The sequence below is a fragment of the Pteronotus mesoamericanus genome, unplaced genomic scaffold (assembly GCF_021234165.1).
Source record: "Pteronotus mesoamericanus isolate MK-2021 breed Mesoamerican mustached bat unplaced genomic scaffold, CSHL_Meso_final contig_37, whole genome shotgun sequence".
Lineage (NCBI taxonomy): Eukaryota > Metazoa > Chordata > Mammalia > Chiroptera > Mormoopidae > Pteronotus > Pteronotus mesoamericanus.
The window spans coordinates 2,925,399-2,943,450 of record NW_026555144.1 but is presented as its reverse complement, the minus strand read 5'-3'; the positions used below and the strand labels follow the sequence as shown (position 1 = coordinate 2,943,450).

Here is an 18,052-nt window from a genome sequence, read left to right as displayed (position 1 = left end):
CAAAAAAGCCTTTGATATCTGAATATTGACTTTGTATCCTGCTGTTTTGCCAAATTCACTTATTAGATTGAGGAGATTTTTGGTAGAGTCTACAGGGTTTTCTATGTACACTATCATGTCATCTGCAAACAATGATAGTTTTACTTCTTCTGTTTCTATTTGTATGCCTTTTATTTCTTTTTCTTGTCTGACCACTGTGGCTAGGAATTCCAATACGATGTTGAAAAGAAGTGGTGAAAGCGGACATCCTTGTCTTGTTCCCAATCTTAGTGGGAAATCTTTTAATTTTTGCCCGTTGAGTATGATTTTTGCTGTAGGTTTTTCGTAAATGGCCTTTATTATGTTGAGGAATGCCCCATTTATTCCCATTTTGCTGAGTGTTTTGATCTTAAATGGGTGGTGTATCTTATCAAATGCATTCTCTGCATCTATCGAGATGACCATGTGTTTTTTTCTTTTATTTATGTGCTGTATTACGTTTATTGACTTGCGCATATGAAACCACCCCTGCTTCCTTGGGATGAATCCCACTTGATCATGGTGGATAATATTTTTAATGTATTGCTAGATGCAGTTTGCCAATATTTTTTGAGGATTTTAGCATCTATGTTCATCATCGAAATTGTCCTGTAGCTTTCTTTCTTTGTAGGGTCTTTATCTGGTTTTGGGATTAGGGTGATGCTGGCCTCATAAAAAGAGTCTGGGAGTCTTGCCTCCTCTTGGATTTTTTCGAACAGTCTGAGAAAGACAGGGGTTATCTCTTCCTTAAATGATTTGTGAAATTCTCCTGTGATCCGTCCGGCCCAGGGCTTTTGTGTGCCGGGAGTTTTTTGATTACTGCTTCCATTTCCCCAGCTGTTATCGGTGTATTCAAGCTTTCTGTTTCTTCCTTCTTTAGTCTTGGAAGATTATACTTTTCTAGAAATTTGTCCATTTCATCAAGGTTTTCCAATTTCTTGGCATATAACTGTTCATAGTAGTTTCTGATGATCGTTTGTATTTCTGTGGTATCCGTTGTTATTTCTCCTCTTTCATTTCTGATATTATTAATTTGGGTCCTCTCCCTTTGCTTCTTGATGAGTCTAATTAAAAGCTTGTTGATTTTATTTATCTTTCAAAGAAACAGCTCCTGGATTTGTTGATCCTTTGAACTCTTCTCTTCGTTTCTATGTCATTCAGTTCTTCACTAATCTTGACTATTTTATTCCTTCTACTTGCTCTGGGATTATTTGTTGTTGTTTCTCCAGTTCTTGAAGTTGTAGTGCTAGGTCTTTTATTTGAAATGTTTCTATCTTTTTTAGGTAGGCCTGTACTTCTATGACCTTCCATCTCAGGAGTGCTTTTGCTGTGTCCCATAGGTTTTGGACTGTTGTATGTTCATTTTCATTTGTTTCCAGAAATTTTTTGATTTCTTCTCTTATCTCATTATTGACCCATTCATTGTTTAATAGTCTACTGTTCAGTCTCCATGAGTTTGCAAGTGTTTGAAGTTTCTCCTTGAGGTTGATTTCCAGTTTCAAGCCCTTGTGGTCCGAAAAAAGGTTTGGTATTATTTCAGTTTTCCAGAATTTGCTGAGGCTTGCTTTGTGTCCTATCATGTGGTCTGTCTTTGATAAACTGCCATGAGCATTGAAAAAGAATGTGTATTTTTCTTCTTTGGGATGTAAGGTTCTATATATGTAAGTTAAGTCTATTTGACTCAGTGCGTCATTCAGCTCCAGAATATCCTTATTGATGTTTTGTTTGGAAGATCTGTCCATGTTTGACAGTGGGGTGTTGAAATCCCCTACTGTCCGTGTGTTATTGTCTATATCTTTTTTGAAGTCGTCCAAGGTTTTCCTTATATATTTGGGATCCCCTATGTTGGGTGCATATAAGTTAACAATGTTTATGTCTTCTTAATAGATTCTTCCTTTAAGTATTATAAAGTGCCCCTCTGGGTCTCTTTTTATAGCCTTTGTTTTGAAATTTATTTTTTCTGATATAAGGATTGCAATCCCTATTTCCTCTTTTGCCCATTTGCTTGGAATATTTTTTTCCTTTCCTTTACTTTCAATCTGTGTAGGTCTTTTGCTCTCAGGTGGGCTTCTTGTAGGCAGCATATGTGTGGGTCGTGTTTTCTCATCCATTCAGCTATCCTATGTATTTTGATTGGAGCCTTTAGTCCATTTACATTGAGAGTTATTACTGATAGAAACCTATTCATTTTTTCTCTTTGTACCTGTGTTTTTCTCTTTCTCACTCTTTTCCTTCATCTTCTTAAACCCGTCCCTTTAGCATATCTTGTAGTGCTGGTTTGGTAGAGATGTATTCTTTTAGCCTTCTTTTGTCTGAGAAACTCCTTATTTCCCCTTATATTCTAATTGAGAGCCTTGCTGATTAGAGCGGCATAAGTTGTAGGCCCTTGCTTTTCATGACTTAGAATATATGTTGCCATTCCCTTCTGGCTTGTAGTGTTTCTGTTCAGAAGTCTGCTCCTAGGCATATCGGGGGCCCCCTTGTATGTTACTTTCTCCTTCTTCCTTGCTGCCTTGGGGATTCTCTCTTTGTCTTTGATAGTTGCCATTTTAATGATGATGTGTCTTGGAGTGGGCCTCCTTGGGTCCCTCTTCAGAGGGGCCCTTTGTGCCTCCTGGATCCATGAGACCTGTTCTCTCCTCAAATGTTGGAAATTTTCCATCATGACTTTTTCAAAGAGATTCTCTATCCATTTGCTCCTCTTCTCCTTCTGGTATCCCTATTATATGGATATTATTGCGTTTTAGGTTGTCCTGCATTTCCCTAAATGCCTCTTCATTCTTTTTGAGTCCTTTTTCCATTTCTTGTTCTTTCTGGGATCTTTTTTCTACCTTATCCTCCTTTGCACTGATTCGATCCTCGGCTTCATCCACCCTGCTTTTGATTCCTTCTACTGTGTTCTTCAACTCAGAAATGGTATTCTTCATATCCTCTTGTGTCTTCTTGATAGTTTATATGTCCTTTTCCAGCTTGATATAGTTTTCTGTAAGATCCTGATAGTTTCTCTGCAGTTTCTCAAAGTTATGTTTGAGCTGGCTGAGTTCATTGAGCTTCCTTAGAACCATTGTTTTGAATTGAATATCTGATAGTTTCCTTGCCTCTATTTCATTGAGCTCTCTCTGTGGGGATTCCCCTTTCCCACTCATTTTGGGGGAACTTCTTTTTCTTCCCATTTTTGTGAGGTTGTATTAAGTAATTTATTTATTTATTTGTTTGTTTGTTTATTTATTTATTTTTTCTCCTGCTTCAATTGATCCGTCTAGATTTCCTGAGTGTTTGGATTAAACTTCTATGGTAGTAGGCGGGTCTATTCATTCATTCATTCATTCATTCATTTATTTACTTATTTTCCTTTTCTTTTGTTTCTGGGCCTCTCTCTGATGATGTTAGTTGTTGACCCTATCTGACCTTGGGTCGTTTGTTTGAGCCTTACAGGAGTCTACTGTCTGTGTCTGACTCTTTCTTTGGGCAGCTCTGTGACCCCTTCTGTCAGGGATCCACTATTTCTGGGGATCGCTCTGCACTCTCATGCCGGTTCCTTGAGCACGCTCCCTCGCCTGGCAGGATCCCCCGCTTGCCTGGGCTCGCGCATGCTTGCCCCATCCCAGGGGGCTTCTTCACGACCTCACGTACTCGTCTGACCCCCCAGGCTGGCAGGCTCTCGGGCTCTGGTCAGTTTATGGTCTTTTATTGTGTGCTTTCCCCGCTTTTGGCTCTTTAGGTGCGTTGCTTGCCCTCTCCAAATGGAGACTACAAGAATGGGAGGAAGTAAGCTCCAGGACTCTCCGTGTAATCCTGTTTAGAAGAATCTTTGCATCTCCAGCCGCCTGTCTCTGGCAGAGGCCAACTCTGCCGCTTTTCACAGCTGGCTGTTTGTTATGTACTTTTTGGGCTCTGGTGCTGTGGGCTAGAGTTACCCACTTTTGGTGTAGATCCCGCTCTTCTCAGGGGGATCCAACTGGCTGTTTCAATATCCTTCTGCTGCTGCTACCTGTGGGCGCCCCACCCACTTTCTCAAGTCTGTACCGCTCTCCTTACCAGTTAGATTGCACTAAAGCTGATTCTTCCGTCTCTGAGGTTACAAGGCTCCTTTCTCGCTCTTGTTCATTTGTTTGTTCCAGGTGATTTCTCCCCAATTTAATTTTAATTCCAGGTTGGTCCTGGGAGGAGGTCAGTGTGACTTCCACTCACTCCTCTGCCATCTTCATTCTTTTTTATTATAATTTTGATTCAATTATTTATTTTTTATATTTAGAAATGAAATCGATTATTGTATTCCAGGGTATTATTTTGCATATAGATATCATTATTGCTTTCCAGTCTTACACTTTTAACACATAAGCATAAATATAAAGGTTAAAAACATTTATATAGATATAGAATTAGCACTACCTATATATAATGCCCATCCTTATTTTTGCCTCAGAACTTTGGGCAGAATAGTGCATTTTATACATGGCAAAATACAGTAGTTAGTCCCTACATTTATCTCTTCCCTCTCACACTTTACTAAGCAGCAAGGAGACACTAGGCCACACTTTCAACACTTTGCTTGGAAATCTCTGTAGAATGTTTCATCACTTATAAGTTCTGTTTTGTGTTTAATGGTAGGACACAGTTCTGCTAAGCTTTCTGCTACTATATAAGAAGGATCACCTTTCCTCATGAGTTCCAATAATACTTTCCTCATTTCCTTCTGAACCTTGACCAGGAACACCTTTAACATCAATAATTGTACTAACAGTCTGTTCACAATAATTTGAGATTATCTAAGGGAATTTATGTTTTCTCTACCATGCTCCTCACTTCTTTCAGAGCCCTCAAATTCTTCCACCCTCTGCCTACTGCCCAGTTCTAAAGTTAACATCCACATTTTTAGGTGTTTATTATTGTGGCACCCCAACTTCCATGTACCAAAATTTGCTTCATTCCTTTTGATTATACTATATCTTTGTGAATCTGGGCTTTCAGCATTTGCTGTGATACAAAGCAAGTAATACATGGAAATCAATGTTGACTGAGAAATGAGGAAAGCTATGTCTAGTTTGATTCCAAGGTTTGAGAAATATAGTACCCAACAGGCATACACATTCCATTAGTAGATAATTGTAGTTATTTAAGAATGAAATGGAAATCTTTTTTAACTTATGTGTATTTTTTCAAATGTATTATAAATTTTAGTTTATAAATACTTAATAAATTATTTATAGCTAACTATTAAATAAATGGAACTAGTACCTGTTTATTTTGACTTAAGAATGCCATGAGAAACTTGAGACAATAAGGGTGCCATGAACCCAGAAGGTTTGGGTACTTCTGTCTTAGAGGGACAGACAGTAGAGTGGTTGATGCCTTAAACAAGAAGAATTCATTGTGTGTTCTCAAATAGGGGGGTGAATTGAAACACTATCTTAAAGATCTAGTACAGTTGTACCTTGAACAATGAGGGGGTTAGAGGCCCAGACCACCCATGCAGTCGAAAACCTGCATACAACTTAAGTTAGCCCTCCAGTTATACAAATTCACAACTACATATCAAAATTACAGTTGGCCCTTGAACAATGCAGGTTTGAACTTTGCAGGTCCGCTTGTATATGGATTTTGAACAATTTAAGTTTGAACTGCACAAGTCCACTTAAATGCAGGTTTAAAATTTGATTTGTTTTTCATTCATGTATAAGTGGACCTGCACAGTTCAAATCCACATTGTTCAAGTGTCAACTATGTATTATACTTATGTACAGCTTCATGGTTTATACAGTGCTTTACACAAATTATGTCAGTTTATAAACCTGGCAACAGGGTGTAGGATACATTGAAGGAGGGGTTAAAGTTTACTTTAGTAATCTAGGTTTGAGGTGAAGGTGTGAAATAAAAGTAGCTGTAAAAATTGAAGTACGTGGCAGATTCTATGAAAAAAAGATCAGGAGATTTTAGTATTTTATTGATAATAGGATATGGGAAATAAAGGAGAAGGAAGAATCAACGATCACTTCAAATTCTCAAATTTAGTAGACAGGATCATTAATAAAATAATGAGGTTAGGGACAAGGAACAGTTTCATGAAATGGTAATGGTAAAAACTGGATTGCACAGGATTAAGACAGGAGAATGAAGAAGAGGTAGTGTGTATAGACCATCTATACCAGGATTAGAGAAGTAAAAGGAAGGAAATTAATAGAATAATAAAGAAAAGCCAGGGTTTTTGTCAGAAGAAATGGGGTTTCAAAATACATAAGAACAGTATGTTGATTGAAGAGGTGGTTGCATGACTGCATACAGTTGTGAAAATTGATAGAACTATATTCTTAAAAAGATGATTTTGCCCTGGGTAAATTTTATCTTAATAAATTTTACCTGAGTACGTGAGAACAGAGGTTTATTTTTAATTGAGATATAACTCACATACCTTAAAAGTCACCAATTTAAAGTGTACAACTCAATGGTTTTTAGTGTATTCACAAAATTGTGTAAGCACTATCACTATCTAACTCCAAAACATTTTCATAACCCCCAAAAGAAACCCCTTATTCATTAGCAGTCACTCCACATTTCTATTCAGCCTCTGGTAACCACATATCCACTTCCTTTTTTTCAATATTTTGTTGTTGTTGTGGCAAAATACATATAACATGACCATCTTATCCATGTTTTTTTCTACAGATTTTATTTATTTAATTTAAAGAGAAGGGAAGGGAGGTAGAAAGAGGGATGAAAACATTGATCTCATACATGCCCTTACTGGGGACCAAACCCACAGTCCAGGCACATGCCCTTACTGGGAATTGAACTGGTGACCCTTCACTTTGCAGGATAACACCCAACCAATGGAGCCACACGAGTCAGGGATTAACTGTTCATAAGTGTACAGTTCAGTGGTATTACATACATTCATATTGTTAAGCAACCGTTACCACCATCCATCTCCAGAACTCTTCATCTTGCAAAGTAAAACTCTATACCCATTAACCAATAATTCCCATGCCCCTGCACCAGCTCCTGGCAACCACTGCTCTGCTTTCTCTTTCTATGATTTTGACTATTCTAAATACCTCACAAAAGTTAAACCATACAACATTTGTCTCATTGCGACTGGCTTATTTCACTGAGCATAATGTTCCTCAAGCTTCATCCATGTTGCAGCATGTATTAAAATTTCCATCCCTTTTTAAGATTGACTATTTCATTGTACGTATATACTACTTTTGCTTTTCAATTCAGCCATTAATGGGCATTTGGATTATTTCCATGTTTTAGCTATTGTGATATAGTCTAGAGTAGTTCCCTCTTAACCAAGGGGTGTGTGTTCCAAAACCCCCAATGGATGCCTGAAACAATGAACGGTACTGACCCCTATAAATACTATGTTTTTTTCTTATACATACATACCTATGATAAAACTTAATTTATAAATTAGGCACAGAAAGAGATTAACAATAATATAAAATAGAATAATTATAACAGTATACTATAATAAAAGTTATGTGGATGTGGTCACTCTCAAAATATCTTATTGTACTCTACAAACAGTATAGATAATCTGAACAAAGGGAAGATTCATGTCCTGGGTAGGATGGAGCTGGACAGTGCATTATTTTGTCCCACTGCTCAGAACAGTGCACAATTTAAAACTTATGAATTGTTTATTTCTGGAATTTTTCATTTAATGCTTTTGACTACAGTTGAACATGGATAATTAATATTGCAGAAAGCAAGACCATGAATAAGGGGGGTGTACTACTTTATTTTGTCTAATACCTATTAGTATAGCCATCCTTGATGTCTTTGTGTTACTATTTACATGGAATATCCTGTTTTCATCCTTTCACTTTCTACCTATTTGTATCTTTGCATCTAAAATTAGTCTCTTATAGCCCTAGCTGTTATGGCACAGTTGGTTGGGCATCATGCCACAAACTGAAAGGTTAGGGGTTTAATTCCAGGTAAGGGCACATGCCTAAATCACAGGTTCCGTCCCCGATCAGGATGTGTGCGAGAGGCCACCAATCGATATCTCTCTTTCACATCAATGTTTTTCTCCTTCTCTTTCTCCCTCCATTCCCCTTTCTCTGGAATCAATAAGAGAAAAAAAATAAATAATAAAATTAGTCTCCTGTAGACAGCATGTATATGGATCATGTTTTTTCACTTATTCAACCAATCTGTGTCTTTTGTTTGGAGAATTTAGTCTATTTACATTTAAAGTAATTACTGATAAAGAGGTACTTCTGTTATTTTACCTTTTGTTTTCTACATGCTTTATAGATGTGATGTGATCCTCGTTTCCAGCATTACTGTCTTCTGTGTTCCATTGATTTTTTTTATAGTGAAACATTTAAATCTCATTTCCTTTTGTGCATATTTTATAGCTGTTTTCTTTGTGGTTACCATGGGAATTACATGAGCCTGTCCTGTGATGTGACAGGACACAGCTATCGGAGCACATATCCCTGATATTTGAAGGACAGAGTTCTTTTGGCCCACCTTGGCTCCCGCAAGCTGCTCTTAGGACAGCTGCCTGTCACTAGGCTGGGGTGAAGTATGGTAGCTACTAGTGTGCTAAGAGCTAAAATTCACCAATTTACCATCTAAGCCTCATTTCAATCCTTTAGCAGACTCCACAGTTCCAAATAGTTACATCAGACAGATTCAGGCAGCACATTTGTCTAGGTGGAGAGTAAGATTCTTGGTGCTTTCTACTTCACCATGTTCCCAGAATCTTGTCTAAATGACTTTTTTAAAAAGTATATTTAAAGTAGACTATTATGAGAAAGCAAGGAATAGTTCTTTATCTGTGTCTTGAGAGAAGGATATAAACATAGAAGTAGGAACATTAGTTCATTGGAAGGGAAAAGGGGAGTTCATATATAATTACTTTAACCTTCTCTGTATAGTCAGAATCCAATTTAATATGAGCAAGGGGGTTAAGGAAGAATTCCTCTTATGGAGAGTTCTGTAAAAACCTTGGGAAACGATCCAGAGAGTCAGGAGACTTTAAATATACTAATTCAGGAGTATCCCATATGTGTACAGTTGTACATGAAGTTGTAATCCTGGCTTGTAGAAATAAATAGGAGTTACTCATTAGAAATTGACAGTTTTTATAGGATTTCTGGCCAAGATGGAGGTGTAGGTAGATACACCTTGCCCCCTCTCACAACAAAAGAAGGACAACAACAAATTTAAAAACCAAAAAAACAACCAGAACTGCCAGAAAATCAAGCTGTATAGAAGTCCAACAACCAAGGTGTTAAAGAAGAAGCATTCATCCAGACTGGTAGGAGGGGTGGAGAGAGGCAGCCAAGATGGAGAGGACGCATGGCAAGGTGACGGGTGGTGGTCCCATATTTGTGTGTGGATAAACCAGGAGGAACAATTGGGGAGTGAGACAGTCTGCACAAACCAGGGTTCCAGTATGGGAAAAGAAAGCCTCAAAACCTCTGGCTGTAAAAAGCAGTGGGGGCTGCAGCAACAGTGGGAGAAATCCTATAAAAACTGTCAATTTCTAATGAGTAACTCCTATTTATTTCTACAAGCCAGGATTACAACTTCATGTACAACTGTACACATATGAGATACTCCTGAATTAGTATATTTAAAGTCTCCTGACTCTCTGGATCATTTCCCAGCTTCACAGGAGAGTTCAATTGAGAGACCCCCAGGGTCCTAGAACATACACAAACCAACACACCCAGGAATCAGCACCAGAAAGGCACAATTTGCTCGTGGGATTTTTGGGAAGTAACTGAAAGCTGGCTGAGAGCCGAGTAAGCAGCATTTTTCCCTCTCTGACCCTTCCCCTACATGCAGTGCCACAAAACAGCAACATGGGTTGCCCAGCCCTGGTGAATACCTAAGGCTCCGCTCCTTACAACATAACAGGAGTGCCTAGACAAAGAAATATGGCCCGAATGAAAGGACAGATCAAAACTCCAGCAAAAATACACCTAAATGATGATGAGATAGCCAACCTATCAAATGCAGAGATCAAAATACTGGTAATCAGGATTCTCACAGAAATGGTTGAGTATGGTTGCAAAATAGAGGAAGGAGTGAAGGCTGTGCAAAATTAAATAAAAAAAATACACAGGGAACCACCAATTAAGGGAAGGAAACTAGGACTCAAATCAATGATTTGGAGCAGAAAGAAGAAATAAACATTCAACCAGAACAGAATGAAGAAATAAAAATTCAGAAAAATGATGAGAGGCTTAGGAAACTCCTGGACAACTTAAAACATTCCAACATCCAAATCATAGGGGTGCCGAAGGAGAAGAGGAAGAGCAAGAAATTGAAAACTTATTTGAAAAAATAATGAAGAAGAACTTTCTCAATCTGGCCAAGGAAATAGTCTTCCAGGAAGTTCTGGAAGCCCAGAGTCCCAAAAAATTGGACCCAAAGAAGCACACACCAAGGCACATCATAATTCCATTACCTAAGATTAAAGATAAGAAGAGAATCTTAAAAGCAGCAAGAGAAAAGGAGACAGTTACCTACAAAGGAGTGCCCATAAGATTATCTGCTGATTTCTCAAAAGAAACCTTGCAGGCAACAAATATTCAAAGTCATGAAAGACAAGGACCTACATCCAAGATTACTCTATGCAGCAAAGTTATCTTTTAGAATGGAAGGACAGATATAGTGCTTCCTAGATAAGATTAAGTTAAAGGAGTTCATCATCCCCAAGCCCTTATTACATGAAATGTTAAAGGGACTTATCTAAGAAATAGAAGATGATCAAAACTATGAACATAAAATGACAACAAACTCACAACTACCAACAACAACCTAAAATGAAAAGAAAAATGAACTAAGCAAACAACTAGAACAGGAACAAAATCAGAGAAATGGAGATCACATGGAGGGTTATCAGCAGGGAGGCAGAGGGAGGATAATGGGGAAAAGGTACAGGGAATAAGAAGCATAAATGGTAGGTACAAAATAGATAGGGGGAGGTTAAGAATAGTATAGGAGATAGAGAAACCAAAGAACTTGTATGTACAATCCATGGACATGAACTAAGAGGGGGAGGAATGCTGGTAGAAGTGGGGTACAGGGCAGAGGGGAATAAAGGGGAGAAAAAATGGGACAGCTTTAATAGCATAATCAATAAAAGATACTATTTTTAGGATTTTATTTTTAAATTATTATTTTATTTTTTTATTGTTCAAATACATTTGTCTCCATTTTACCGCCACTACTTTCCCATGCCCCACCCACCCCCACCTCCCAACCTCAATCCTTCCCCACTTTGGCTTTGTCCATGGGTCCTTTATACATGTTCCTTGATTCAACCCTTCCCCTTCTTTTCCCTGTTATCCCTCCCTCCCCCATCTCGTTACTGTCAGTCTGTTTTTTTCTTTCAATGTTGCTGGTTATATTTTTCTTGTTTGTTTTGTTGATTAGGTTCCACTTATAGGTGAGATCATCAATAAAATATACTTCAAAAAATAAATGAACAGTTTTTAAAATGAAATTTCTGGTTTTGAGTTTATGCACACTATATTTGTTGACCATGTGTCTACTGTTGTTAATTTTGGAAGAGAGATAAAGGAGAAAGAGTAACAACCAGAACTGGGGTATAGCTTCCACTAACAGCTGTGTAGTAGAAGATTGAAGGGGATTTTGTTGCCCATTGGTGCTATAACTGCTCTGATCAGCATTTGCATTAAGAGGAACAGTATGGGCATTTTTAAGTTAGTATTTAATTGACTTGTAATAGATAAGATACAGTATTTGATACTCTAACTTTCATCTTGATCTTGAATAGTTTACCTGTAGTCATATGACAATCAAATAACATATCAGTATTTGGCTCTCTCCTATCTCTGAAATTTAGTCCTTTTTCATTTCTCTAATGTCAACTCCTTACTCCCCTATGATTCTAAAAACCTCAAAAATTTGGAGAACACAGTACTTTTTAGGACTTGTGACCATTTTACCTTTTTAATCAAAGTGACTATTCAACTTTCTGTCATTTTGACATTTACTTAAAAAGCTAGTGGATTCCCATCCTACTTGCTGTAAGTGTAGATGTTTATGCCTAAATTTTTTGCTTCATAGGTTGCAAAGTTGTTCAAAAAGTTCTTACCATTGACATGCTGCTTCTTGCCTTTTCTTTCAGGTTGACAATAAATGCCCTTGCCCAGAAGCTCAATGCTTATTGGAAAGAAAAGACTTCCCAAGAAAATTTTGAGACCCCAGCCATAGCCAGGACAATACCGTGAGTAGGAATTATAGAATATTAGAGGTAATGTCTATAGAGCACATGTAAGGAACGATAATAAGATGGGGCTTTTCACATAAAGAAATTTAACTAAAACTGGGAAATCACAGGTACTAATTTTATCATTCTCTAGAACTCTTCATTCTGGTTTAACACTTGTGTGGTTTAGATTATAAATATGAAGAAGTTAGTATGTTCAGTTTATTCTGTAGGAAGTATGATATAGAAGATGATGGGCATTTAAATCAGGTAGTTCTGGGTTGAAAATCTGGTTCTGCTTCTTAATAGTTGGGTGAATTTGCATAGGTCACTTCACCTCTTTGACTATAACAAATTAGATGTTATAACATTTTTAGCACAGTGCCTGGCATATAATAGGTATTCAGAAATGTTAGCAAACTTTCCTTCTCTTTATTCCTAGAGAACATTGTTGGAACTGTACCATGGAATATGACAGCAGAAGTAGAAAACCCGGCATATCAGAAAAAAGGTAGACTATTAAATCTGAAACCAAGAAGTACACACAGAACTCTGCATCAAGATGAACTGCCTCAGTAGGCCAGGAAAAGAACATAATGTAGATGATTAATATAGTATGTGTAATACACATATACAGTCAGTTATACCACCATCAAGACAAAGACAGTGTATTTAAAGTTCATTTTGAACTAGGCACCCACCTGTGTTTTGTTTCATAGAAATTATCAGGAAAAGGGCTCAGGCTGGTGTGGCTCAGTGGATTGAGCAATAGCCTGTGAACCAAAGGGTCACCAGTTTGATTTACAGTTAGGGCAAATGCCTGGGTTGCAGGCCAGGTCCCTAGTGGGGTGCATGCAAGAGGCAACCACATGTTGATGTTTCTCTCCCTCTCTCCGAACCTTCCCCTCTGTCAAAAATAAATAAATAAAATCTTTAAAAAATGTAAAAATCTATCAGGAAATGATATGATATAAAATGGAAATGATATAAAATTTTGTTTCAAATGTAACCTAAGTACTCTATAAGTATTATCATCTTATTCTAAATATCTTACTCATGTCTGACTTCCATAGTTTTCAAAGACATGAAAATTAAGATGAGATGCTATTTTTTGCCCTTTTAAATAATCAATGATTAGTGCAATAAAGCAGATGTTCAGATATTCCTGGAATGTGTATATGTATGTTATGTAATCTTTCTGGAAACAGGATTGTAATAATGATTATTCTTTATTGACTACTTACCAATGTACCAGGCACTGGTATAAATTTTTTACTTGTATTTTACATGTATTGACTCATAAAACAACCATATGAGATAGACAGATATTATTACTTCTTTACAAATGTAGACAGTGATACACTGAGAGCTTAAGTAACTTGCTCAGGATTAGACAGGTATAAAGGGGTATAGCTAAGGTTCATATATAGGCAGTCAGGCTCCAAGACCCAAGTTGCTAACCATGACACTCTTCTGGAACAATCCAATGAGAATAATATGGTATAACTCCTTCAACTACCTATTTATTGCAAACAGAAGATAAAAGACTTTCCTGTCTGTCTGGATAGAAGTATCGACTATGGTCTGCATGTAACCTGAGATAGGTAGTTTCTGTTTTCAATGTTTGTCCCCAAGAGAGTAATATTGATATACTTCTGCCAGAGACTTCTCTGTGCATGTGCATATAAAACCAAAGCTAATATGACCTTTCCGCTCCCCTCCCACTACTGCTGAAACTGATTCTTGCTGCTCTGGCTCTGAACAAAACAGTGGCTATATAAAAATATATAGACACCAGAGGTCAGGCCTGAGATACAGCTTACAGGTTACAAGGCTGGAGAAGCCTGGAGCTAGGAGGTGAGAAGCTATATATCAAAAAATCTGTATGAATTATCTTCTTTAAAACATACTGTATTTGGGAGAACCAAAATGGCGGAGGAGTGAGTGGAAGTCACACTGACCTCCTTCCAGGACCAACCTGGAATTACAACCAAATTGTGGAGAAATCACTGGGAACAAATAATTGAACAGTAGTGAAAGAGGAGACTAATAACCTCAGACAGACAGAAGAATCAGCTCTAGCACAAACTAACTGGTAAGGAGTGCGGTAGAGACTCGAGAAGTGGGGCGGGGTGCCCACGGGTGGCAGCACCAGAAGGACATTGAAATGGCCAGTTGGATCCCCCTGAGAACAGCGTGGTCTAAATCATAGGTGGGGATCTCCAGCCTACTTCACCAAAGCCCAAAAAGTACACAGATAACAGCCAGCTGCGAAAAGCAGCAGGGTTGCTCTCTGCCAGAGACAGGCGTCTAGAGACACAAAGAACTGTTTAAAAGGCAAACACATAAATTTTTATTTGCAGTCATTTACCCTGGGCTTTGGCAAAGGTGGGGACAGAGTAGACTGGAGACACCTGAGGAGATACTGGGGAAGGAGGCTTTGGGGAGAGAACTGACAGAGTAGCTGTTGGGTTCTGGTGCTGACTCATCCCTCATATGACAGCAGCCATCTTGCTCAGGCAGAGACCACTCCCCTGAGCAGTGACAGCATGAGAGGACCTAATAGCTCCACTTCCAGGAGGGCCTTGGCTCTGCCCTGTGGTGTCTCTGAGCTGGTCTGCTGAGTGCAGAGTGGCAGCCACAGATAGTAGATCCTTGGCTAAAGGGGGTGCAGATTGGTCTAGAGACACTTGAGGAAAGACTGGAGATTGAGGCTTTGTGGAGATAATGGAGAGAGTAGCTAGCAGGATTCCAGTGCTCACTCCTCTCCCATATGGGAGCAGCCATCTTGCTCAGGGAGACCACTCCCCTGGATAAGGCAGCATGAGAGGACCCAATAACCCTGCCCCAAGGAGGGAGTCTGCCCCACTCTTTGGTGTCTTTAAAGAAGCTTTCTGAGAGCAGACACACTAGATTAATAGCTGAAGGAGAGAGACACAGACGGTAGATTTCTGGAAGTCTTGAACAGACTGCCTAAGGTTAGACAGGGTCTACATCTGATATCATCAGAGGCATATCCATAGAGGAAAAACAAAACAAAACAAAACAAAACAAAAAACAGCAGCCTCCTACCATAGAAGTACACACTACAAAGTCAGAAAATCAAGACAGATCCATTTAAGAAGCAGAAGCAGAAAAGAAGAGCCCCAACAATAATTGGAAGACAAAGAAACAAACCCCAGTCTAAGGGGAAGGAGGAATCCTCACAAAGAGAACTAAATGAAATAGAGGCAAGTAAACTATCAGATATTGAGTTCAAAACAACAGTTCTAGGGAAGCTCAATGAGCTCAGTGAGCTCAGAGAGAACTACAAAAAACTACAGGGAAACTATGAGGATCTTACTGCAAACTATATCAGCATGAAAAAGGACATAGAAACTATCAATAAGAGACAAGAAGAAATGAAGAATACAATTTCTGAATTGAAGAACACAGTAGAAGGATTCAAAGGAGGCTAGAGAAGCAGAAGGTCAAATCAGTGAGCTGGAGGACTAGGTAGAAACAAAGCTCCCAGAAAGAGCGAGAAAATGAAAAAAGACTCAAAAAGAATTAGGAGGCATTTAGGCAAATGCAGGACAACCTGAACCATAATAATACCCTATAATAGGGACACCAGAAGGAGAAGAAGAAGATCAAGAGATAGAAAACCTGTTTGAAAAGGTAATGATGGAATAATTGCCTAACTGGAGGAGAGAAAAAGTCACCCAAGTCCAGGAATCACAGAGGGTCCCATTCAATAGGAACCCAATGAGGCCCACTGCAAGACACATCATCATTAAAATGGCAAATATCAAAGACAAAGAGAGAATCCTCAAGGCAGCAAGGGAGAAACAGGGAGTAACATACAAGGGGGCCTTGGTATGGCTAGCAGCTGACTTCTCAACAGAAACACTACAAGCCAGAAGGGAGTAGCAAGAAATATTCCAAGTAATGAAAAGCAAAGGCCTGTAACCAAGACTGCTCTACCCAGCAAGGCTCTCAATTAAAATGGAAGGTGAAATACGGAGGTGTTCTGACAATAAAAGGCTAAAAGAATACACCTACACCAAACCAGCATTGCAAAAAACACTGAATGGACTGCTCTAAGATGAAGAAAAAGTTTCTATGAATATCCAGTTATTTTCGCAGTAATGAATACTTGATATTATCAATATTTTTAATACTTAGTAATCTGATTGTGACAATGATGTGTTATGTTAATTGTTCCTTTATTGTTTGTTGAAATTAAACCTGTTTTTGTATACTGCTTGCCTATTTCTATTATTTTAAAAAAGCTTTAAATGACTTTTTAGTATTTATCCATTTTTAAATTAAAGGTTTGAAGAATTTTTGCCTTAAAGAAGAAAAAAAACCCTATGAACCCTATTTTTTGATGTGTTGCAGATACTTTCCTATTCTATTACTTGTCCTGTAACTTTTTTATAGGTCTATTACTATATAGTCTTAAATGTTTAATATAGTCATATTGTCAATATTTTACTTTATTGCTTCTGGGGCTTGAATATGTTATTTTGGGGTAGAAAAATATTATTTTGAATTATCTCCAAAAACTCCTTACATTTTACATATTGATTTTTAACTCAACTGAGTATTTCCTGTATACTGTGTGAAACAGAGTTCTGTAGTTGTTTTATTTCTAGTAATAGTGGTCCATGCACCTTATTTGTTGAATAAGCCTTCTTTTCTCCACTGATTTGAAATATCAATTTAATCATACATTACATTGTTAGACAGACATATATACATTTGTTTCAAGAATGCTAATTTTATTTCATTGATCTACTTGATTATTCCTGTGCTGGTGTCATGTTGTTTTAATTGCTGAGACTTATAATGGATTTAAATTTTTTAATACTTTATAATGGATCTTGACATTTAAAAAGTAAAGAGAATCAATCTGGATTTAAGAAAAGAAGGAAGGAAGGAAGGAAGGAAGGAAGGAAGGAAGGAAGGAAGGAAGGAAGGAAGGAAGGAAGGGAGGACAAAAGAAAGGAAGGAAGAAAGAAAAAGGATCTCTTACCTTTTGCAACAACATGGATGAAACTGGAGAATAGATTAGCTAGTCGGTGAAAGACAAATACCATATGACCTCACCTATAAGTGGAATCTATTCGAGAAAATAAAGTAATGAACAAAAAAAAGCACAAACATGGAAACATGGAGCAGACTGAAAGTGACCAGAGGGGATGGGGAAGGAGGACAATGGTGGAAAGAAGGAAAAGGGACTAAATAAACAACATGTATGAATGACACGTGGACATGGACAACAGAGTGGGAATCGACTGTGAATGAGGGGAGCAGGGTGGGATGGCTGAAGGGGGGTAAAAGGGTAAAAATTGAGACAACTGTAATAGAATAAACATGATTTAAAAATTAAAAAATAATTAAAAATGAAAAAATACATTTGTATTTGAGTGGTAAAATTGAGTGCCTTTTTGTTTTATACCTTTCTCTATTTTCTTTTAGAACTTTGAAAATTTTTTAAATTAATTTATTTTTCCAGATACATTTGTATCTGCCTTCCCCCGCCACCACTTCCCCCTGTCCCCTACCCCCACTTCTTCCCTCAATCATTCCCCACTTTGATTTTGTCCATGAGTCCTTGCTATATGTTCCGTGACTCGCCCCCTTCCCTTCCTTTTCCCCTGCCCACTCCTCCTTCCTTTCCTCTGGTCTCTGTTGGTTTCTTTTTCTTTCAGTGTTGCTGGTCTTATTTTCCTTTCATCTTCATTTTGTTGGTTAGGTTTCACTTATAGGTGAGATCATATGGTATTTGTCTTTTGCCCCCTGGCTTATTTTGCTTAGCATAATGCTCTCTAGTTCTATCCA

General features: G+C 38.0%; 1 protein-coding gene across 1 annotated transcript in view; it reads left to right on the top strand.

Annotated features, from left to right (window-relative positions):
* The window catches only part of MORC4 (MORC family CW-type zinc finger 4), a 92,950-nt gene that overhangs the window by 28,894 nt on the left and 46,004 nt on the right, over nucleotides 1-18,052 (top strand). The window contains exons 10-11 of the mRNA XM_054576920.1: nucleotides 12,143-12,241; nucleotides 12,666-12,734. Coding sequence (XP_054432895.1) covers nucleotides 12,143-12,241; nucleotides 12,666-12,734 — 168 coding nt within the window. The remainder of the gene's footprint in view (nucleotides 1-12,142; nucleotides 12,242-12,665; nucleotides 12,735-18,052) is intronic.